General features: G+C 43.8%; 3 protein-coding genes across 3 annotated transcripts; 2 read left to right on the top strand and 1 right to left on the bottom strand.

Annotated features, from left to right (window-relative positions):
- Window positions 1-148: 148 nt before the first annotated feature.
- Window positions 149-23,459, bottom strand: LOC135341597 (dystrophin-like). The gene is made up of 42 exons (XM_064538194.1): window positions 23,333-23,459; window positions 19,954-20,139; window positions 18,139-19,375; window positions 17,836-17,957; window positions 15,626-15,766; window positions 15,273-15,356; window positions 14,826-14,972; window positions 14,534-14,710; window positions 14,216-14,359; window positions 13,378-13,947; window positions 12,600-13,187; window positions 12,202-12,414; window positions 11,733-11,903; window positions 11,358-11,516; window positions 11,096-11,221; window positions 10,663-10,848; window positions 10,201-10,454; window positions 9,859-10,036; window positions 9,470-9,628; window positions 8,981-9,181; window positions 8,624-8,794; window positions 7,833-8,384; window positions 7,370-7,527; window positions 7,053-7,224; window positions 6,653-6,825; window positions 6,298-6,448; window positions 5,836-6,063; window positions 5,474-5,587; window positions 5,087-5,309; window positions 4,931-4,988; window positions 4,611-4,759; window positions 4,115-4,361; window positions 3,947-4,032; window positions 3,626-3,783; window positions 3,211-3,417; window positions 2,954-3,028; window positions 2,415-2,620; window positions 1,894-2,049; window positions 1,703-1,813; window positions 1,497-1,585; window positions 1,176-1,321; window positions 149-984 (listed from the first exon to the last, which is right to left on the bottom strand). The coding sequence occupies exons 2-42, from the start codon at window positions 20,107-20,109 to the stop codon at window positions 226-228; spliced, it is 9,402 nt and encodes a 3,133-aa protein (XP_064394264.1). The 5' UTR covers window positions 20,110-20,139; window positions 23,333-23,459; the 3' UTR covers window positions 149-225.
- On the top strand, window positions 15,951-17,551 carry LOC135341627 (TNF receptor-associated factor 6-like). The gene is made up of 2 exons (XM_064538232.1): window positions 15,951-17,122; window positions 17,172-17,551. Exons 1-2 carry the CDS (start codon window positions 16,001-16,003, stop codon window positions 17,190-17,192), a joined length of 1,143 nt encoding a protein of 380 aa, XP_064394302.1. The 5' UTR covers window positions 15,951-16,000; the 3' UTR covers window positions 17,193-17,551.
- LOC135341654 (EKC/KEOPS complex subunit LAGE3-like) lies at window positions 23,429-24,506 on the top strand. Its single transcript, XM_064538262.1, has 3 exons — window positions 23,429-23,564; window positions 23,623-23,751; window positions 24,337-24,506. Exons 1-3 carry the CDS (start codon window positions 23,494-23,496, stop codon window positions 24,455-24,457), a joined length of 321 nt encoding a protein of 106 aa, XP_064394332.1. The 5' UTR covers window positions 23,429-23,493; the 3' UTR covers window positions 24,458-24,506.

Raw genomic sequence — 24,506 nt, forward strand, 5'->3', positions numbered from 1 at the left:
CTTACTATGAGGTACATGCAGTATATTAAACACATGTTCCACATTAAGAGCTTCTGCTACTTCTGCTGCAACTATAAACGCCTTCTGTTGCATGCAGCATTCATTTGTGATTTGTATAGTTAACTACCAATACCAGGGCAACGTTAAACAACAGTGAAAAACTGAAAGGAACAGTCAGTGGTACATGGTCAATACAAAAGGTATAAAATTTAGAAAATAAAAAACTTAGATAATGCTGCTACTCCTCTTACTAGTTCCACTAGCTGGAGCAGTGTTTGTTCTACGAGGGAGTTTGGGGGGCGGGATCTTAGGATTCGGTGGGGCACTCAACAGCCTAGGTGGGGGGATATCGTACGTTTCCATACCCCCCTGAAACTTCGTGCTATTCGATGAATTCAATACCCCTTGTTGAGAATTCGATTGAATCCAGTTCCTCTGACTGCTACTGAGTACTGCCATGGGGGGTGGAATGGCAGGGAGGTCTCTAGTCATTTTTTGGGGAGGGGGAACATCGTAGATATCAGATGGGGAGCTTGTTTTTCTGCTGGAGGGCGGGACACTATACAGTTCAGATGTGTTTGGCTTTCCTCTTGACGGGGGAACGCTGTATAAATCAGGTGAACTCGTATTCTTCTGTGCTGCCATAGGAACGCTATATAACTCAGAGGCACTCAATTTGGGATTTGATGTTGGCACCATATATAACTCAGCGGGTGAGCTGGTCCGTCTTGTTCCCGTGGGAACGCTATATAACTCGTCACCATTTGGAGGAATTTCATAGTCAGCAGGAGTATTGGGCGGTAAGTCGTACATTGCACCAGTAGCAGGTGGTACATCGTACGTATCGGCGTTTCTGTGTGAGGTAGGCACATCATATATGTCGGGTTGGATGGTTCGAGACGGCAGAGGGGGTGGGCGAACTGTGGAGGGGTGTGGTCTTGGCTGTGAGGGTAGTGGGCGGAGACTACCATGACGAGTAGATTGCTGCATGGGAAGAAAGGGACATGAATAGTATTAACTTTTGTAAATATAGAAATTGCACGATCAGAGTAGTCAGATAAGGAAGATTTACAATGGCCTTCCATACACTACAAGGAAAATAAATAACTTATGACAGTGAACTATACTCTAGACCAATGTTGTGTTTCACTGTGACTCAGAGAGTTGCCTGTTACCTGTAGACTGTCTATAAGCTTGAGTTGAGAGATACAGTTTTCCAGTCTGAGGTTGTGCTCTTGCAGCAGCTGTACACGTCCCTGTAACATGGCGTTCCTCCTACGCAGTTCCTCCTCAGGGGTGGGGGAACGGCCCCCGTCACGGTCTGGAGGCAACAAAGAACAAGCATCATAATTATCAGGCAATATTCAAATATAGTCGCTATATAATTTATACCTTTTTTTACATTACAAAAAAGTTATTGTAAGACACCCGAGGAAAGAGGTCAGTATACAACCTAATGAACTACTATATATATGGGGAGACGTATTCATCTGTACCGGGAGTGTCCTCAGGCTCAGGGGACCCCTCCCTGGCTCCAGGGGACGTCTGCTTTTCCCTCAAGCTGCGCAGTCGGAAGGACAAACTCCTGGAAGGAGTAAAATAAAGACATAAAACGTACATACATGTAGATGCATTAAGTCAGCAGCACTCCTATTTTTTAATGGAGGTAGTCTACGTACATTCGAAGTTGATATATACTTACTTTGAGGTCTGCGATATCTTTGACAGTGACTCTTCAAGATTGTTGGTCCGGGTGGGAGTGGGGGGTGGTTTATTGTGGCCACGCCTCCAGCCAGTATTGGACGGGGAAGTACTGCAATCAAACAAGGTAGGCGATTGAAGTAGCTAGTTTAGCATAAAGCTAACAAAATGTAGTAACACCATCACAACTACCTGGGTGGCGGGGAAAAACTGCTCATTTTGTTACGCCTAGCGGCAGCAGTAGAGTCACTCATTCTCCAAGATGATTGGACGTCTTCTAGCACTGTGAACCTCCTCCCTGGATGCAGTGATGCTTTGAGCTCCCGGCCCAGAGTGTGGGCACCAAGACTGCAATGCAAAGGAATACATAATTATTGTGGAGCTGACCGAGATGTGGTTGGTACTGAAAATATGTACATGTATGAACAAGAAAAAATGCACCAAGAGCGCATAAAAAAGAGAGAGAGAGCGTGTGTGTGTGTGTGTGTGTGTGTAACATTCGTCTCTTTTATGCACTCTTGATGTATATATATCAATAAGTTAACTTGATGTCATGTATGCCTACGAAGGCATTTATATTAAGCATCAGTATGAGTGTACATTTCATGTGTATGCATGTACGTATGTGCATGCATGTCCAAGGGTTTGCATGTACACATACATGTCCAAAGGTATAAACTCTAGCTCTGAGTTTGTATATGTAAGCTCCTCACTTGACAGAAACATATGCAGTTTGCCTCTTGCCAGTAGACGGAGAGCCCTTCCCAGAGGTTGTCCACCGCCGTTCCATTGGGGTACCGGTATGGGCGTGGTCAGCCACACCTACTTTACCCGACTGAGGGGGGTCTAGTTGAGTTTTCTTCTTGAGACGAAAACTTTTACGAATAGTTTTGAGGAAATTCACTTCATCAGCTGGTTTCTGTCATGTGACGCAAGAGAAAATAAAATTTATAGTGCCCTTAGTTACAGTGCTCAACTTAGACATTTTACCGTAGTTACTAGCCATGAATACTATTCTAAAAAGAAATGCAAGTTATTCAGATGATGGTACATGTAAGACTGATAACGGTACATGTAATAAACTTGCAATGTTGAGGCTATTCATGCTCTAAGTGTAAGTATAACTTTTGTACCCAGGTGAGCAGACTCAGAATCACTAACAGACAAACATACTGACTGACTACTACGTATAATCCCTGATGTCCGAGGTTAGTTAATAACTATATTATGCTTGGGTTGTATGTATACTCACGGGCATACAGTACTCCTCCATAAAGTGCTTGGTTCTGTCATGACCTTTACCAGACAATCCAGACCAGTAGCAGTTCTACAGAACGAACACATACACACAGTGTATAATGTGTACGTGTCTGTAATCTTTTGCTAGACTGAAAAATATATAGTATTTGGACTCATAAAAAAATTAAATTCAGGAGAATTCACAAACATAATTATACATACTAATTATGTGCTAGCAATTCTATATAAATATCACTACACCTCACTCACCTGGCACATATCGAAGTTGGCACACTGGACACAGCGATACCTGAACCCAGTGATGGACTGACTCTTGCACACGCTGCACTTGACATCGTGTAGAGCATGCTCGGACGCTCCCAGTCGATGGAGGATGGGTAACCATGACAATGGTGGCGGCTCGGAGTGAAGCCAGCTGATGAATTGTTGAAGATGCAGTCGACCAACTCCAACATACTGTGTGTGTGTGTGTGTGTCGGTTCATTTTAGACACCATAAAATTAATAGCATGCAGAATAGTTTACAAAACGAGTCTGTTATAGTACATTCAAAATGCAATTAAATGTACAGTACTATACGTGCTCCTGATACGTGCTATCTCATGAGGAGAGTGGCCCAAAACTACCATCTTCAACTACTAGACATCCCCAGACCGTGTACCTACCTTCCTGAAGCACTCTCTGGCACAGACGTCGACAGCGTGCAGTGAGCAGAAGGGAGAGTCACTGACACTCTGTCCTATCATCATGGCATGCTCCAGGAAAGTGGTCACCCCCTCCAAGTCTATACTGGACTCCCCTCTGGTGGCCACCTTGAACAAAGCTGTATGGGGAGTGGGTATGAGCAACTAACAAACTAATTAAACTTTACGACTGCAATATTCTCCAGTTGCCTATTGATAAAAAAAATCTACCATGTGCCTTGCTCATTACTTTTCACCATAGCCAGGCCAAGAGCAAGTATGGCAATATAATTATATACATACCTTTGTACTTGTCCTCAAGCTTTCCCTTGGATAGACACACAGCTGCCAGGATCATGGGCACACAGCCCACCTTGCCCTGGTGGTCACTAAGGAGAGAGAGAGGGAAAGTTTGGGTCAAATATAATTTTTATTAGTCATTCTGTAACTGCTATTTAAGTGAATACTCACAGATCATATATGTCTCTAATCCAGCACGTGCTCATCTCCACAGCCTTGTTGATGTAAAACTGGTTGCCCCTATCAACAGGCCCCACCCCTTTCTCAATGTCTTCCTCGACAGTTTGAAACAAGTCGATGGCCAGGACAGTCATGTCGTAAAACGAGAGATCGTGATTGGTTGGAGAGGATTTGTGTGTGGGATCAGATGTGTGGGCAGTGTAGACATTGACACAGCTTTTGGTACGAAGACGAGCAACTGGAGAGTGAAATAAAGCGATAATTATTAAGTATAAGACATTATTCTAACAGTATAATTATTCAACGTTCACTATCCAGAGAAGAAACAATGAAAGAGAGCTTATAATACTATTAATGGCATAAAAGAGTGGACTTAATGCTCACAAGTTAGTACACACTAGCATTGAAACAAAGAGCCATACTTCATACTACCGTCAGCTACAGACAAGTACGCATTGGAATAGTGGTAATATCACATGACACTTACGTCGGGTCTTCTGCTGAAGTGCTCGTAGTTTGAGTGCTATGGGATAGGATGTTGAGGGGTAAGAGGAGAGTGAGTGCTGGGTCTGGAGGGAGGAGTAGAGGGTCGCCAGGTCAGGATGTTCCCACTGGGTGTGGCCTCTCTTGGCCGTGCTGTGTGTGCGTGTGTGTGTGTGGAGGGTAGTGGGGTTAGGTGCATGTGAATGAATGTAAGAGCTGAGAAAGGGGGAGAAATAGGAAAGAGTGATGAAGAAAAGTGGAGCGGCATTAGGAGTGAAGTTGAAAATAGATACGTTGTTTGTGTAGCTAGTGTGATGAACTCACTTGATGAAGTAAGGAGTGCCATTCTCAGTGCTTGCTCTCTTCCAACCAAGAGGCAGCTCTGGGGATAATGATTAACAGACATAAAACCACCCAAGTACTGAAAAGCACACTAACCAATAGCTAGAGTCAATATCACATGACATTGGCCACACCCACCTGTGGTGCTGAGGTTGGCAGGGTCGTACTGTATCTGTGCACTCTGTATGGCCACTCTGCGCTGATCCACACACTGCTTCAGTTGGTTCCAGTGATGATGGAAACCTTTGACCAACTTGAAGAGGTCAGAGTTCACCTTGACGCCCAGCTGCACCTGTTTACGCTGTGACAGTACTATGGCTTCGAGTTGCTTGCCAATAGCAACCAGGCTGGCCTCGAAAATCTGGGGAAGAAAAAAGCTTTTGAACAACCCAGAGTCCTAACTTATTTTTAATAGATGGACAGCCAGACAGACAAAAACGTCTAAGTAAGGGAAATACACTGTGGAGAGACATTTAAAAGCTATGGACAGATATGAATTACTGTACACCATTATGCAGTTCTCACATCGAGATCATCCATTTGCTTATCCAACAGATGTAGTTTGCGTGAGACAGGCTCCAACTTGCCTACGATAAGCTCACAGCTGGAGAGCTTCTGTCCACACTCACTGCACAGAGACTGGAATGGAGGGGAGGGGAAGGTATACATAGATGGAGAAATAGAGTGGCTATACCGGCACATTTAAATGATGAATGATCAGACCAGTCTATATCTAAGCCAATGTACTGGTAGGCTCTTTAAAATACACTTCAGCTCCCTCTCAACATTTCTACTACATGATTGTATAATGCATCTACAGGCCCTTTAATTCAGAGTTTGCCTGGGCACTGGGTACTGATGCATGAGGTATGATTGTGTAGGCATACCTGAAAGATCTCCATCTCAGGGTACACGCCTCCTAGCAGTCGTCCCCAATCTTCCCCTTCAGACCACAACCCCTCCCACCGAGGTGCCACACCTCCAAACTGGGCCCGCAGATGTTCCCCCGTTCCTTGCGTCCAATGGGATTCATTTGCCAGACGATTGCCCGAGGCTATCACGGACCTGATCTTGGGCTGTTGCTCCAACACCTCCTTCCAGAAACCTTGATGTGCCTGACATGTACATGTGTGTGTGTGTGTGTGTGTGTGTGTGTGTGTGTGTGTGTGTGTGTGTGTGTGTGTGTGTGTGTGTGTGTGTATGTGTGTGTGTGTGTGTGTGTGTGTGCACGTGTGTGCGTGTGTGTGTGTGTGCATGTGTGCATGTGTGTGTGTGAGGTGCATGTACAATAACTAATGAGACTCTATTGAGTATAGAAGATGGCATAATCAGTGAACAATATAGTATACCTGGTACTGTGAGTTCACAGTGTCAAAGTCAGTGCCGAGTGGTTTCTGAGAGGAGAGGTGTTTCTCTGCCTGTGAGAGCCAGGTCAGAGTGTCCGCCAGGTGGGAGATGAAGTCTTGCTTCTCTGTCAGTGCAAGCTCTAGGTCGGTGCGCCTGTGAGGGTGTGGTGTGGGTGGAGTCATTGTGTAGTGTGGGTGGAGTCATTGTGTGTTGTTACGTACAGTGGAGCCACTTTGGGAACATGTTTGTGAGCTTTATTTATTGAAGTGTCCTTTTTATTCAAAACAACGTGTACATGTAAGTGGGCATATATATAAAATTAACACAGCACATGTATAAAAAATAATGGTCCTGCACCTCTCTTGTGAAAGTGTCTCCAACTGTTTCACTCTACGTCCTAGGTTGTCAAGGCGATTGTGTACTGCCGCAGTGTTGATATGGCAACCACCCACCCCCTGCAACAACTGGTATGCTAACAGCCGCACACTCTCCACCCCACCCTCACGAGAATGGAGCTCCTGCTGGATCTCCTACACAGGTAAAAGGTCAGAGTTCAACAGTAAGTGTTACGTAACAAGCATGAAGCCATGAATATACATTGCATACCCTAAATTAAAAATGGTTTTTGTAACAACTCAACACAGAGCGAGCGGCCAGTAAGCACAAATGAGGTGCTAGATTTGTTAATGTTAGATCCGATCATGCTTTAAACTTTTATTAATTATAAAATTAACGGTCAATCATCTCCAGTTGTTACCTTCATCTTCTCCAGCTGAATCCTCACGGAGCTCAAGTTGCCGATGAAGGGGTTGATGTTGGACATATCCATGTCCAAGTTGTTGATCCACTTTTGGAATGACTGGTACTCACGATAGAACTCCGCCCACCTCGTTGCCACGGCAGCCACTGTCGATTGGTGCTGGGAAACACTGTGTAAAACAATTTTAATCATTAAAACCAATTCGGTCAAACTTGTCATAGGAGCACACCCACACCCACACACACATACACACTCACACCACACACACACATACACCACACACACACACACACCCACACCACACACACACACACCTTTCTGTCACTGTGCCCCATCGCTTGTTCAGGTCAGCCATCATGTCTTTAAGGTCGCTGGTGTCATCGTAGCTATGACGATTGGTGATAAGGTCATCTGACAAGTGGTTGAGTGTGGCCAGTCGCTGAGAAAAAGTGGCAGTCTCATTGTAGAGCGCCTATGAGGTGTGTGTATGTGGGAGGAATGAGGTGTGTGTGTGTGTGTGTGGGAGGTGTGTTACAGTCCTTAACATATGTACAATGTAACTACATAGCCTCAGGCTTGGTTAACACAAGGAACTCAATGAAAAAGAGCAAAAGGAAAGATACCTTTCAAATTATGTATTTATCTGGTTAGGGCCAAAATTTGCCATTTTTCGGCCTTGAACCATGTGCTATTATAATCTGGTATGACTGAAAATGGCAAATTCTTTGATATAACTTCCCACTCCCTGAGATATATAAGCACACCACGCCCACTCACCTGTTGCTTAGTGATCACAGTCTGCACCACAGTGAGGTCCTTACACTCAGACAAGCTCTTAAAGAACCCTCCCACTCCTTCCTCAGCAGTGGACAAAAAGTTACAAAACTCTTCTTTCCTGACTTCGAAATTCTTCCAAACTTCGAGTGTGCTCTCAAGCCTCTTCTTCTGTTGCCCTAGTGACACCCATATGCTCTTCCACAGCAGGAACAGCTGATAACTGTCTTCGTTCAATTGGGAACTGAGAGATGTCAGTGAAATTTCTTCGTCTCGACTCACATCTGAGAGTTGTCGATGAGGTTGTCGTCTTGAATCCAGACTGCCGAGTCTCAGTTCCATTCCAGAGCGTGATTTGGTCTCTATTTCATTCCACTGTCCTGCTGCAGGACCTTCGGAATTGTATTCGGTGAGAGAGTCTTCGAGTGGAGTGCTGTCACCATCAGTTTCAACTACAGTGTTCACATCATCCGTATTCTGAACTGTGATTTGTTGTCTTCTCTGATGCCTCTCCAAGGTGCTCTCATCATAGAACTTCACAAACTTGGAAGGAACCTAAAGAGAAAGCAAGCACTCTCTCACTCTGATGTACATACATGGTCAGATGGAGGCAGAAGGACTCAAAGCATTCTTAGGAATAGCAATAAGACCAGAGTACATGTACATGTATGTGTAGGACACTGCCCTAACTTGAAGCCAGGTAAACCAATATTCAAGAACAGAAAAAGGATCATGCATTTATTTATTGCTCAATGTGAACAAAACCATGCACTTTATTGCCCCCTACTGCTCACCTGATAGATGCCGTCTGGAGTAGTGTCCCCAAGCATAGAGCGTGCCATACTTGAGAGCTCAGAGTCAAAGTGCGGAGGGAGTGAGTCGGTGCGTATACTGGTAGGAAGAGACTCTCCGTCAATGAATCTGTTGTAGTCCTGTTCTCGGGAGAGAGCTTCAGACGCTATCATCTATGAGGGACAACCGAATAATAGGATTATTGATGAAAGTGGAATACATGCACAAGAAGGCTGGCCCACACCCACTGATAACTGTATAATTTGAAAAGACAAAACGGCTCTCTTACATATATGTCCTTTTTCCAGGAGCTAGACTGTTTTTTTTCGTTTCAGAAAAGCTAAAGATTATGTACGTACCTGCAAGTCCTGTAGGCATCTGCGTATCTGTTTCACGTCTCCCACGACGATGGGCTTGGGCTGCAGTTTGAAGTCGAGCATTGTGAGCCAATCCACCATCTGATGGATGTCGTCAAACTCTGCCGTGGGCTCAAACTGAAGCTTCCGCCCACTCGCTGCCATGGGGGTCATCACTTGGGGGAGGGATCCGGCTGGAACAATCTATGATGTCATTTGAAGTAAGGTACACTCATCTACTCAGATACACGAGTACAAAACACTGCAATTAAGCTTGCAGAAACTACAAGGAGATTGTAACATTTCCTCAACAGAAGGATTGTGATCTCGAACAGAGTCTTAAAAACTATTAAGGAAATGGTTTATACTCGTGGATCATATGGGAGTGTATATACTTAATTGTTTGCCGGTGGAATTCACAAAAAGAAGGCAATCATGGCGTCCATAGCCATGAAACAAAGACAAGATACACAGCTGTAAACTATTCTATACCTGTTTGCAAAGGCTGTCCCACATTGTGCAGACGTCACTCAGCAGACTCTCAATCAGCTGTTTCTCACTCTGGTTGCTAGGCAATGTCACAAGCTTCTCTGCCAGTGATTGGACTGAGATCAGTTTGGGTTGTCGGGTTACAATCTGTTGGAAAATAGCCTGTGGAAAAGAGAAGATGGAAAACCATAAAACACTCCTTGAATTTAAGCCATAACAGTCTATGTTGTAACGATTACCACTACTAATACTCTATTGCCTCTCTAAGAGTCATGTCCTGCTAATGGATATGAATAAATCCATTCATCTCTACCTATCTAGAGGACAGGCATGTTAATGTAAAACTGGTTCTAACTAGACAAACTAGAGACGGACGAGACTATATAAGGCACCTGATGTTTTCCACGCAGCTGTGACACAGATGTGGGCCCTTCAGCTACCGACAGCAAGAGCATGCTCTGTGTGTCAGACATCCACAGTTGTAGGTCGTTGAGCTCGCTATGAAACTGGACAATCAGGTCAGACTCGTCTTGTAACTGGGCAGACAGCTTCTCAGTCTTAGTCAGAATACTGCAGGGTGTGTGTGACAAGTACAAACTGTCATAAATATCTCCCAAAAGCTACTTGCATGCTCTAAAGTGGTAATACAAAATATTGTCCCTATATAGCAATGAAGAGAATGCGGACGATGTTGACTACTGGCCAATTCTATATCCCGTGCATGGATAACTCACCGTCCGACTCGCTCAACCAGCTGCTCACACTGTGACAGCATGGGACTGCTCTTGTCCTTAACAACCTCTGCACTATCTGCAGACTGTTCGCTTAGCGCTGCCTGATCTGTATCAGTGCTCTCTGCTGATTGGCCGTTCCTATGCTGTTGCCCTGGTGATGAGATCTCTATTGATAGGTTACCACTGGGTACTAAGAGCTTGGCCTTGATAGAAGCCAGAGAGGAACTCAGTAGTCTTGCTTTCTCCAGCTGTGTCTACAAATTGAAATCGACATGAATATACAATATACAAGCATTCATATCGTGTACAATACAGCGATTCTAAGGGAAAATTGAAACACGTACACAAAGTTGAACGTTTGTTTAGTTCTTTTACGCATGTGTAATATAATTATACTCAATCAGGAATGTTTTACTGAGAATAGGATTACACACTATACGTAGGCACACTTGCAGTACATACCTTGCAGGAGGCACAGTTGGTGGCGGCTTCATCTGCTCTCAGAGCTCTGACCTCCAACGCACTAAACATCGTCGCCATTGTTTCAAGCTCGGCAGATATATTCGCCAGAGAGAGCTGAATGAGCAGATGCTCTACTGTGGGCATCTTCTGGAGTTGCTTAGTAACACTCTTCCACTGGGTACTGACCTGTGGAGGGTGTCACAATATAATTATTATGCAATGACATACTTATACATACTTAATCTAGGAAATGACTGACACGAGGAAATACATAACACACGGGGACATCACTTACGTACATTCAACTAACCGATTATTATGCACTGTAGACAGTAGATGTTTCTTAGATACCAAGTAATATATGATACCCATTACACACACACACACACACACACACACACACGCACACCCACACCCACACACACACACACACCTCTCTCATCTGATCGACCAGCTCCTTGGTGATGGCAGTTTGTGTTGTCTGTGACACCGTCTCCTTGATATCACTGCTTACTTGCTTACGGAGGTCAGAAAGGTCACCCAATTTCCCATACATCGCCTGAACACAAAGAAGAATACCCATACACAGTTTACACAATTATTGTACATAAGAAAAAATGGCCATCTAATTAACTACTCTCTTTCTCCGAAATTCTCTGTTGTTTCGAATGCGACCCACTCACTCTCTCACTCACCTTGCAGCTGGTCAAGTAATCATCCACATTAGTAACCGTGTCCTTCTGAGCGAGTAGAGTGGAGCCTTCTTTGAGGACACGGGACAACTGCTGCAGCTGTCGATAGAGGTAGTTGATGTCTCCCTCCTGGGAGCGAAGCTCTCGCATGTAGGTGGACGCCTGTGTGTGTGTGGGTGTGTGTACGTGTATGTGTGTGTGGGTGTATGTGTGCGTGTGTGTGTGTTGTGGGGGTGTGTGTGTGTGTGGACACTTAAGTGTTGGAGCGTGTACATACACAATACTATACGTGTTAATATCACGTGAGATTCATGTGATGTAGCTCAATTAGAGCTGCTGATTTATATAATTTATTACTTCACATGTGACAGTACGTACCTTGAGGTTAGCTGAGTACCACAGTGTCGATAGCTCAAACAGTCTTATCTCGATCAGCTGAGCCACTCGGGCACACGAGGGGGAGCGTCCCAACGAACTTATCAGATTAAGACTGTCGCTGTTGTACGAATCCAATTTAGGGTGGAGCTTGTTCAGCCGATCCAACAGTTTCTGCAATGTGTGAGACAACCACGCACTACTAATGTGTACGATAACACTGTACATTCAACAACCCCATCTAGGAAAAGAGCGCAACATGTTCTTCGTTTATTATATGTACTTGCCTGCTCAGGTAAACTATTAAAAATATAATCATAAGTGCCATTCATAATAAATCATACTTACTATTAAAGGGTATACCAACTAATGATTCTGTTGAACATACAAAGCTGGATAGTTAGTTAGTCTTTATAGTTAGAGAAAATGGTACGATGCCTGCACTACACACACACACAGAATGATAACATACCTGACATTGATCAATAGCAGAGTGCACTCTCTCCAGGTCAGGGGAGTTGGGGGGTTTGAGGACTGATATTTGCTCCATGACCCCCTGAACACCGGCCTCCACCTCACGTACTCCTCGTACAAACCTCTGACACATGTTCCGCAGCTCCAGACTCGCTATGTTGCCTAGTGACTGGTCAAGGGCAGCCTCGTCCAAAGCAGCCTGGTGAGTGGTCTGTGTATGGGTGTGTGGTGGGGGGGGGGGGTGGGGGGGGTGCAATACATGTACAGTGTATGAAGTAACTGGATCTACTGTAAGAGGGCTTCATACGATGTGCAATATTGCAGTACAGTGTACAGAAACTGCAGACACTCTGCACCATAGATTACTAGAGGCTAAGCTCTGCAAACAGTACTGACCTTCTTGAGTGAGAGATCTGCCCACTCTTCTCCGATGAACTCCAACAATTCCTCGTGAAGCGACAGTTTCCTCTTTCGCAGCCTCCCTCCAATTTTCTTTTTAACCCTTTCCTCACTGAAAGCCTCGACTGGTTCAGGCCGCACCTCAATCTCGGCATACTTATCATCACTAGCTAGTTCTGACAACTTTCTCACTTCAATCTCCGCATATTTGGGGGTGGTTTTGCTTTTCAAATTTGGGCTACTAGAAAAGTTATTTTCGCTCCTGCGAAATTTGCTGATTTCAGCGTAGTCAGCAAACTTCTTGTCTTTTTTACCGATCTCTGCATAGGTGGGGTCTGGTGATCCTTGACCTTGCAGTCGATCGAGGCTGGAGACACTGGATGATTTTGGTTGGCCAGAGTTACGGGTGATGTGTTGTTCCTGGGAAAGGTCAATTTCGACATATTGCACCTGCACTTTTCCATTGGGACGATGTGAGGGGGTGGAGTACGCTGAGGTGGAATGTGTGGGCGTGTGGGAGAGTGAGTGGGCGGGTGACATCTGGGGGAGCATCTCGATGGCCTTGTCCAGTTGTCTTGATGGAGCCTGAGGACGTATGCATGCGTGCATGTACAGTGTATGTCACATGACTTCATGCTTTTACACATGTATGTAACACTGTAACGACATTACCTACATATACGTATAACACTAAACAGTCAACTGTTACCGTGACGAGCACATGCACACTGCGCTGAAGTCAGTAACCGCGGGGCAGGCTGAATAATGAACTTACGTGGTCAAAGTCTACAAGTGGTGAAGGCAGCTCCACTCTCTCGTAAAGTGATGACCTTTGCCCTTCGACCTCTGCTGAATTCGGCACTCCATCCCTCAGACTCGGCTGAGGAACATTACTGGAACCGACTGAAAACTGTCTGTTAAGAATTTCCTCACGTAAACTGCCAATCTCGGCATAATGGCCCTCACGTTGACCCTTGACCTTTACAGGAGGCTCGATTTCCTTGCTCTCTTGAAACTGTTTAAGTTGCTCGTTAACTCCAACCTCACTGAACGAGCGAGTGTGTATGTTAGGAAGTTTTTTTACACCCTCACTGATTGTTTTTGATCGGGACAGTAGCTTAGTCTCTGAAGGGCTAATGGCTAAATTGTCTTGTGACAAGCCAATGTTTATATCCAGGAGATTGTTTTCAATTTGTTTTAGGCTCTTGCGATTCGTCTCTACTTGAAGTACAAGTTCGTCCAGGTTTGGAGTTTCATCGGAGTTAAGTACGGCTAGTATTGGGTGGAGTTTGTCGGAGATTACCTCGAGGGATGACTGGTGTTTGTAGAGTTCCTGAGTGATTGTCTGGGGGGGGGGGGTATTATGTCACATACATACAAATATACATACACATGTATATACAGTACAATCAGACAGAGACTGCTAGGCTGTCAGATCATCGACATTGAATACAAAACCAGCGCATGAAAAAGGAGAAAAGTGAACTTTCACCTTGGAGAAAGAGTTAGTTAAGGGCTAGCTTACAAATAAGGTTACGTGTGTACATGTACATTGAACACATACACTGTACTAAGAAGCTGCACATGCACATACTCTAGAATATTATTGTTACCTCTTTGGTAGCTGCCAGCTTGGTCTTGGGAGTGAGTGTCTTCCTGGCCTTCTTAGCCAGAGCCTGCACAGAGAGACCTGCCTCAGTGATCCAGGAGCTCATCACACTGCTCTCCATCAGCAGGCCCTCCGCACGTTGCTTGGCCTGTGGGGGGGCAGGGACAGTGTGAGCACGGATTGTGTACAAACATTATTCAGCAAAGAAAGCGAATTTAAGTCATTCTAGCACAGCAGTACCCCATGATAAATTTGACAACACCACATTACATGGACAGTCTACATGGACCCAAACAAAGTAAGTTCTGGCATGCACTTGTACCTGCTCCTCCAGTAGACTGAATATCTTGAGGGTGAGCTGCTGGAATTTCACAGTTAACCCCTTGAGATCCTCTCGGACCTGGTTGCCGTCAAATATGGGCTCCAAATAGAGGAGGTGGACGGAGAGCTCGTGAATACACTTAAGCTGTGGCTTTTCCTCACTGACTGTGGTCAACTCCTGAGGCACAAAAAAACATACGGTAACTTCCAGTCAGAAAATACAGTTAGCACTATAATCTGACTTCAGTACACACTAAGTGTGTATGATTATAGAAAAGTAACACTTGTCTTACCTCACTAAGCCCTCTCCAAGTTTCATCCGGTTGATCTTTCATTCTTTTCTTTATAGCCTCTACATTGGAGGCGTGGCTGGCGAGGAAGTCTTTGAGGACTTTAAACTGGTTCTCGTACTGTACCACGAGCTCCAACACCTCCTCATACTGAGCAAGAGCATGTCACTGCGTTAATCCACTTCATAACACACAATCATAGAGAATTTATCCTCAAGGATCGAAAATGAAAGCTTGTACAATGTACGTACACACACATGGTGTTCTGAAAAGCTAACAGAGTATGCCCTACACGTCTCCACACTACACACATGCAGCACCCCTCACAGCCTCCCCCGACAAAGACCTTCACACTACACACATGCAGCACCACTCACAGCCGCCCCCGACAAAGACCCTCACACTACACACATGCAGCACCCCTCACAGCCGCCCCCGACACACTCTCACCTGCTGCACAGCGTCAGCACAGTGTCGGCGCAAAATTCCCACCCTCTCACTCAGCTTGAGGATCTCCTCTCTCTTGTCAGCCACCTGTATAGAAGAAGGAAAATATGTTTAGCATGTGTTACCAGGAATACACGTAGGTACAGGTACGTACGTCTTAGATAACATGCATGTGTACGTAAAGGTGGGTTTACAACAAGAATGTGCCAGCAATGTGCTACATTTGTGTAAGAACACTTTCTGCGTCTGTGATGCCAACTAAAACAAACCGTCTCATCAGCAATTAATCCTCGTGGGAAACACAATGTACATGGTATGTGCAAACAGCTGCAGCATGTGAACAACTGCATGCATACCTGTTCTTTCGGGTATGTGGATGAATTGCTGATTGTTTTGAGCGACTCCATCTCCTCTAGTCGTCTCTTGGCCAGTGGGGAGAAGGTGGCTCTCAGGCGAATGAGCTCTGTCTCCTGTACCTCTAGGATTGTCAACATGGCCTGTGAGGGGGAGGAGGTTACTACTTAGCATGCATGGTCTGCAGCATCTATAACTGTGTACATAGTTACTGATACTGACAGGTACTAGTATTCAACACTTGTCTATATAATTATATGTACATTTCTGTGCGTAAGTGCAATTATTCATAACATTCCAATACTCCCGTGATTTACGCTGACACACCCCTAAAATAAGCCCCATTTATGTAGTCTGACAAAGCTTTGTGCACAGCCATGGCTACTATAAGCAAAACAATTGGTTACGAGTATGACTTCTTAGATGAAGTTCCTGAAGACTACTACTGCAAGCAGTGCAAACATGTAGCTAGGGAACCTACTATCAGTAGTTGCTGTACAGAAATTTTCTGTAAAATGTGTTTAGAAGAAGCTATCAAAGAAGAAAATCCATGTCCTAGCTGTGAGAGCAAAGATATTGGCTTATTGGGTCCACATAAGAAATTTAACACTAGAATTGGCTCGCTAAAAATTTGCTGTTCCCTGAAGAGTCATGGCTGCAAATGGACTGGACAACTTCAACACCTCGATGCTCACTTAGACCTCACTACTGGAGATTGTGTCTATGTCGATATGGACTGTCCCAAAGGCTGCGAGCAGAGAATTCAGAAACGCAATTTGGACACACACCTTGCCAACGAGTGCCCGAATAGAGACTACATGTGTCAGCACTGTTCTTTTCGTGCCACCTTTTGTGAAGTGTCCCAGCATTTTAAAGTTTGTCGGTACTATCCCCTTGTGTGCCCCAACAGATGTGGAGCCACATTCGAAAGAGACGATCTTCAGGACCACATTAAAATGTGCAGTCGGGAAAACGTCCAGTGTGAGTTCAGTTACGCTGGTTGTGAGGCTGAGTTTATACGAGACAAACAAATGGAGCACATGGAGCAAAACATACAGAAACACCTAGCTTTGATGGCAGCTGCGACTCTAAGAATCAGCCAAGAACAGCAACAAACATTCGAACAGATGCTACAAAAGCAGCAGCAAGCACTCGACCAAAAGTTTCAACAACAGCTTCAAGAAAAGGATGAACAGATAAAAACACTGGAAGCTCACCTTCAAGAACAAGAAAGAAAAATTGCACAACTACAAGCAGCCAACTTTGACATTTCGAGAGGAGTGGGCATTTTGCCATATGCTTTTACAGTCTTAAACTATCAACAAAGGTCAGAAAGTATTTCTTATGTTAATAGCCCAGAAATGTATACACATCCAGGGGGTTACAAGTTTATGGTAAGCATTTACTTGTGTGCACACATGTCCCCTCTTTTGGGAGTGTTCGTATATTCATTGAGTGGTGACCACGACGACAAGCTTGACTTTCCAACCAAGTTTGAGGTAACTATACAGCTATTGAATCAACACAGAGACCAAGATCACCACACAGGAGTCATCCACTGTGAAGTGACAAGAGAGAAAATTGCTAGTGGCGATACACTACTTAGTAACACAATCGGTGCTGATGGGAGGTTCATTCTTTACACAGACTTGAAATGGAATTCAAATACGAAAACACAATACTTAAAAAGTGATTGTTTGAAGTTCCGAGTATGCAAAATTCAAGTAATTAGTTGAATTTTGTTTTCCAGATATTTTTTTATTTTGTCAACATGTTTGTAGTACCAGTAATGTTTATGAAATAATACACATTGAGGTGAGGGGGGTTAGCATGCTTGGGTGACACTTTGTATATTGTTTTTACAGAGGTAGACTATAAAATTTCAAGTGTTGTTCATTCATGATAATAGAGCTGGTATGTGCATGTACGTGAATAAATGAGCTCAATCGTATTTACGAGAGACACGTGACAAGACTTCCTCTGCTAAACAGCCCTTAAACATACACTGACACGCCCTTCAATGCTTTAGTTATAGTCAACGGAATACACCTTACACAGGATATTATGGTTGAACAACTTGAATCTGATCTAAACATCACTACTGAGGATTGTGTGATGGAGGTATGCCCTAACAAGTGTAGAATATCTTTATAGAACACTCTTGACTATCAAACACATGGGGCTGGTACACATACTCATAACGTGGGCCCACCTTGACCTCCCCCAGGTGTAGCTCGAGGGCCAATGACTGGAGGGAACACTTGCGACTCTCAGCTATCGAGTGTACGAAATCTTGCAGCTGCACCGAAAGATCACTGAGTCTGCTGGATAGGTCTGAGGGGAGGGTGTTGTGTGGGCAGGAGAAGTAGACAGATATCGAAACTAAATGGTGTTATGCGCTACTAGCCACACACATACACTTCAATACATGAATATGTATGGTATGGGTAAGGCATTTTGGGGCAGAGAAATTAAGTAATGCCTTCACGAACTAGTGTATATTTGAACCACTCACCTCGCTGTTTGTGCCGTTCATCATCTGTTGCTATAGTGAGAAGTTCATCCATGCTCTTGCTCAGCCTGACTCCACTGTCCACACGGTCACCACCGCCGCCACACAACACACTCTCTGTGAAGTTGGACCCAAGAAGACTTGCACTATCCGACAGCAAACTAGTATTTTGATTGGTGGTCAATCCTCTACGACTGTCTATAAGTGGGTGGAGTTTAAAATCTTCAGCCAGCGGTAAGCTCCCAATACTTGTGACACTTGATCTTTGACTTCTTGTTCTCGGAGCTGCTTCAAATTTGAGCATGACGGGTTTTCCGAGTGGTGTGGCTGTCTTGGTAGCAGCCTTGTTAGATCCGGGGCTTACTTTGAGCACAGGAGAGTTACTCAGTGATGGGTCGATAGGTGATCCTTGATCGTCAAGGTAGCAAAACTGAGCTTCATCGCCGCTCACAAACACTGCACTTTTAGGCCTTCTCGACCTTTTCGACCCCCGTAAACTGTCGAGGTCACGCACAAACGATGAGGTAGCTGGTCTTGAACTGTCCAGAGACTCAGAGTGATCTAGTGCAGGTCTTTGACTTTTTATAGCCCCAGGGCTTGAGGAAGAGTTTGTTTTCTCACTCGAATGTGGTGTTTCCTGTTTACCGTGGGCAACTGTAGGATTCTGTTGACCATTATTAGAGCCACCACCCAGACCGTTTCCATGGCTTCCCGCTGGGTCTTCGCTGTTCGACTGCTTCTTTATCATATCATCTAGATCTGTCGGAAGTGACCACGATCTAGACCTCTTCAGTACTTTAGGGGATCGATTCTGATTGACAATCTCAATCTTATCAGCTGTTGTAGTCGGCTCACTCTTTTGCTCTTCTTCTTCAATGTAGAGGCTTTGTGTTCTTTTTCTGTGCTTTCGTCTTTCACTCTTGGACCTGTGAAATTTGGCACTAGATTTACTAGATTTACTGGCCTTGCTCAGGCTGGAGACGGGACGATCTCCCCCGGCCACAGCGATTGCACTGGACAGGTCTGCATAGTGCTGCTTAGCCTGTATACAGGTAGTGGTGAATCGAGTGTTTAGGTCCCGCACTTCAGTTGCTAGGTCAGCTAGCTCCGAATTGTGTGAACTTTGAACCTCGGGTGAACTTCGATCTTTACTGTCCGACGTCTCTTCTCCGATCTCCATACACAGGTTGTTGACCTCTTGAATGTACGAGCAACGCTCCTTCATCTGGAGGAGGAGGTCCTGTGTGTGTATGTGTGAGGGGTGGTGTATGGGCGTTGTGTACATGTGACTAGCCTAGAAGGTAGTACATGAAGTATATGTGCGTACTGTACTCGTGTGTGAATTAGCAAGTATTTTATGATATCCAATTACATGTACAGGACTTGCACTGATATGGATACTTTTAATTGCATGTATAATTAAGTCAGTCAGTGTGTATACCGATAGAATCACGGTTACATGTATACCAGTTACACGTACACATGCAGTGTAGAGATAAAGTAAACCCATAATGACGTATTGAGGGTAGTATAAGCTGCACCATGGCAATGCACACAGCTGCCAAACAAATCGTGTGATTAATCATAAAACAAATTTAATGTGACAAATAAGGTAAAAGTACACGTATGTTCAGGGAATGAACTAGTAAATCATCACACACCACAGTGACATACATACAGTAGCCAGTGTACAGTGAAGTCTGTTGTCTGTATAGAACTATATCAAGAACCTACGTAGACACCACTTAAAGGCCCTTATTCTTATAATACTGTACATGCCTTAAGACACATGTACTATAGTGCACCGCCTTAGTGTACCTTGTACTTGAGGGCCAATTCCCTGAGCATGGAGGACTGGCAGGTCTGCAGCTCTGTGGGGAGGTCAGCCAGTAGCTGGTCACAGCTGTCCAGCCAGCTCTTGAACGTAGAGATGGACTTGTGAAGGATCTGGATCTTGAGCCCGATGTCGGCCATTTTGTGGGTGTGGTCACTACGGTGGGATTTCTGTGGAGGAAACAGAAAAATATAACCAAGAGTTTGGTGTAGAGCCAGATAACATAGAGACACTAATTCATAGCCCAAGGGTTGAAAAATCACTGCATGTCAAAGTGGGTGGCCTTGTTATCATCACACGTAATCTGTCAAGTGTAACATAGCAATGACAACGCTCGTCAGTCAACCATCACCAGTCCACATACAGGCTAGTAAACATTGTAAATATCACACAGCTGGAATTCACAGACTTTTAATTGACTTAACCCTCAAACCCGTCACTCATCTAAATTACTGACCACAACGGAATGTTCAACACATGGATAGGTCTATCAATCCATGCCACCACTCACCCCCACACACATTCCTAGGTCTTCCATAAGTACTAGAGGGAACCTCTGGGAATTCGAGTTTACCTAGCTGTTAAAACTGACCAAACTTGAGCCGATTTAATTTCTCGTTAAAGTAATTCATATGTTGTTTCATGTGTTGTGTACAGGTTGATGACCAGTACTGCTATATATTCCACCCTATAATAATACATGTACATGTATACTGTATCAACTGCTCGCCACAATCAGTTTTATTTTGGAGAAAATAGGAGCTCTACAAATTGCATCTACAGTATGTATGAGAGCATGCAGGCTAGTATATGTACACAATTCGAGGCAGCTAAGCGCATGTAGTGATGCATGCAAAATGGCACACGTACCGTAACTAGTAAGATCCTATTATCTACACAAGATCGTAAAGTGATTATGTAAGCTAGCCCATAAGCACACTTTGATGGTCATAATTATGTATACCCATCATTCCAGGCTTTGTCAAAGAGAAAACTAGGTGCTCTACATCATGTATCTCAAGGTGACATACTTTTAAGTGGCCACAACTATCTGGTCACCTCAGGTACTACGAGATGTAAGGGAGTCACAATCACAGCATATGCACTGCTAGCCAATAGACGAGATAATGTGAGCCTGTAACATTAGACCAAACACTGTAATCCACCAGCCACAAACACTACCATTCTTGGCAATACGTGCACTAAAAGAAGGAGCCTTTGTGAGATGGTCAATAATGTTGTGTGTACAATACCAAGGGCACGATGTTGTTATTATTGGTCAGTAGATACTTTTCTATTTTCACCTCATTAAAGGAATGGAAGACCAAACAATTAGAGGATTTGTCAACACTCAAATGCACGTGTGCTAGTCGCTAGTCCTGTACAAGTATAGGCTCCCTGTTATTAGTATGCACGGCTCATTAGCTTCAAGCACTATCATTGTGGCAGTTCAAGTACGTCAACTACTGTACATGGACTCACTAGCAAAGAATCGGCAATGTTTTTAGCATAAACTCATAAACTAAAGCACAAGAACAAACATGGAAAACTTTCACTATGAGTGACTAAAGAAAGACTTGAGCTAGCTAGACCATCTTACAAACCTGTACCCTGGAGTGTCACATGCCTATAGACGCTTCGAAATGGTTTAATTTAGTAGACAGAATGTCCCCAATTACTCAAATTAAATGATCCACTATATATATATTATGTAAACAACACTGCACCCATTAGGCGTGTACCTAAAGTAATTAAGGTACCCACAGACAAATGACAATCCCACACCCTTATCTGACAAACCTCAAGCAACGTAATGATTGCCTCAGAAATGTCCATAGTAGCTATGAACAGAGGTAAGAAGACTACCCTACACACACACACACACACACACACACACACACACACACGTCCATCAAGTGCGTAGGTACACCAATACATTAGCTACAGGAGTGACATATGCTCACGAGTACAGATCATACAGCAACGGGACAGATATCTTCGTAACAAACATTAATTGGCAAGTGGACTAATGGTATTTTATGTGGCTTGTAGCAATACGAGTATTAAACACATTAATTTTGACCACACATAACATGCTTATACGTGAGTAGCTCAATATTATGAAATAGAGCCACACTCAAACTAATCCACAAGGCTCCAATTGCACACAACAGTGTCTCCCCAGCCGATTGCTGGCATAGAAGGCCAATTGAAGCATGGAAAGTGAAATTAATATTCTAGCTGAAAAAAAGCAATTTAATGCTGATTGTAAAAACAAAGCGAGAACTAAATGCTGTAATTACAGTATATAAACATACAGAGATGACACAATGAAGCCATAGGACCTGTTACCCACACTGTACGCTGCAGGGATTCCTAATCACCATAACAACCCAATAACAACACTTATTATGGCAGTTTGTCCAGCATAAAAATTGAGTTTTTGGTACTTCACTATAATAATTATTATTACGATCATTCACATCACTCTTAATACAGTTGGTACATCTAATGATTTGGTTCAACTGCAACTCTTTGTTATCCAAGAGCATGTTTTGTTCTATATATAATAATACAGACTCCATGCTATGTACATGTACTAGGCTGCATGGTGGACAGTGGGAGGGAAGGATTGCTAGGTTTGGTTCAACCATGACACCCTGTGATATTATGGCAACAATCAATCAGTCACAATCAGGAACGGTAGAATCAACAAAGTTTCGAGCCTGTGCTTGAAACAGGTACTGTCACAGTGTTGGGAATATCGTGCATACAACAATATGAAAGCTAAACCTGTTGGATACGAACAAAAACAAGCTTTGAAAACAAACGGAATTATTACATTGATCTATGCAGGGAGCTTAAAAACAACAATAAAGCATTTACGTATAGGGTAGTATGCTAGCTAAGAGGATCTTCATCGTACATTCCTAAAATATTATGCTATGGTTCGGCAATTGATCTGAATATGGTTCACTGGTGTATAGATTATTCAGATATACAATTGCATAAAGAGGCACTTTACGAAGAGGTGGGTGAACCTATTGTTCTCATTTGGACCGACTTCAAGTCATTGGCAAACTAAAATTATATTTTTATGAACACTAACACAAGCAAATCAAAACATAAGATAGTTAACTACACAGGTCTACCCAAAGCTAGCTCTCTACAGTGAACATTCTCTACCCAATAGCATACTCACAACTCCAGTCATACAGCTCACTCTGACTCGACTCAAAATAATGTGACAATATGGTGTTTACACAGTAGACAATTACAGCTAGCTCTACGTGGTGTTAAAACTAAGGCTTATGATACTTGACAGACGGATCTCAATGCTCTTATACAATCACACAGACTTACAGTGAGCCGCAGGGTCTTGCAATGGCTATCTCACCGAGTACTTAGACATGCTTTGGACAGATTGATCTCCTTGGATATGGGATGTCAACAATGAGGTAGGCTTGGTTTATTGGGTGTGCCTGAACAATTTTTTAATTGGGTAAGAATCGATACACTTGTGGATGCTTTACGGTGCCGCCGCCATGGCTGAACAAGAAGAAAAGATGGAGATCTCTTATGATCCTCTAGTTCTGTGAGTTCCCCACCATAATTTGCCTCATCTGCAGTACTATACTGACGAACCCACACAGTGAGCTATCTGTGCCCTTTCAAAGTCAGTTTGAGGCGGAGGTAGCACACAATACACTCGTTGTGGACCCGGAACCACCGAGGTCAGAGGTCATCAAGTCATTTAGAGTGGATGGCGCTATTCTTCATATGTGAGTTCTTTGTGTATGCGATGATCTTAGGCCACTACCGTGAAAGTACGCCTACCATTATTTTTCTGCAAGAACTTTATATACGTCGGCTTGAGATACATGTATTATGAGCTAGCCTCGATCCTAGGCCGAGTTTTCGATTTTATAACGGTTAGGCGAATTGACTGGGTGTATTTTCGTGAATGTCGAGGTTTTACTCGCATGACCACCAAAATACCCGCGGCTTAGTATGGATGCTTATACACGTGGCCTGTAGTTTTAATTTCCACTGTCTCTTGTGAATACAATATATGGCAAAAACGTATTGCTTAGCAATTGAATCTGGATTCTAGATAATAGCAGGAGCATAATAGATAAGCTTAAAGGTGTTTTCCTCTTGTGTTGTTAATGTTCAGATTAAGATATGTACAGTATCAACAACATTTTAATGTGACTTAATATTGTGATATGCAAACAATGAGTTTCTCAGTATATAGAAAATAGAAAATCACTTTAAAAAAAAAAGAATGTCCTAACGACTGATTTGGGGTACCACTGTCAGTGTAGATTGAATAGCTGATCCATTGTTTATGTTCCTCTCTCCAGCACCCTCCAGGCCCGTGAGGCTAGAATGCTGAGAGTGGCTACTGGTGCTTTCTTTGACCTCCTCATTCTGGTCACTAACACTATTGAACAGTTTGGACCTCAAACAACACCTCAGATTTAATTATATAGCTGACATTTCTGTTTTATAGTGAATGTGTGTTCACACTAGA

Source organism: Halichondria panicea, chromosome 9 (assembly GCF_963675165.1).
Source record: "Halichondria panicea chromosome 9, odHalPani1.1, whole genome shotgun sequence".
Classification (NCBI taxonomy): Eukaryota; Metazoa; Porifera; class Demospongiae; order Suberitida; family Halichondriidae; genus Halichondria; species Halichondria panicea.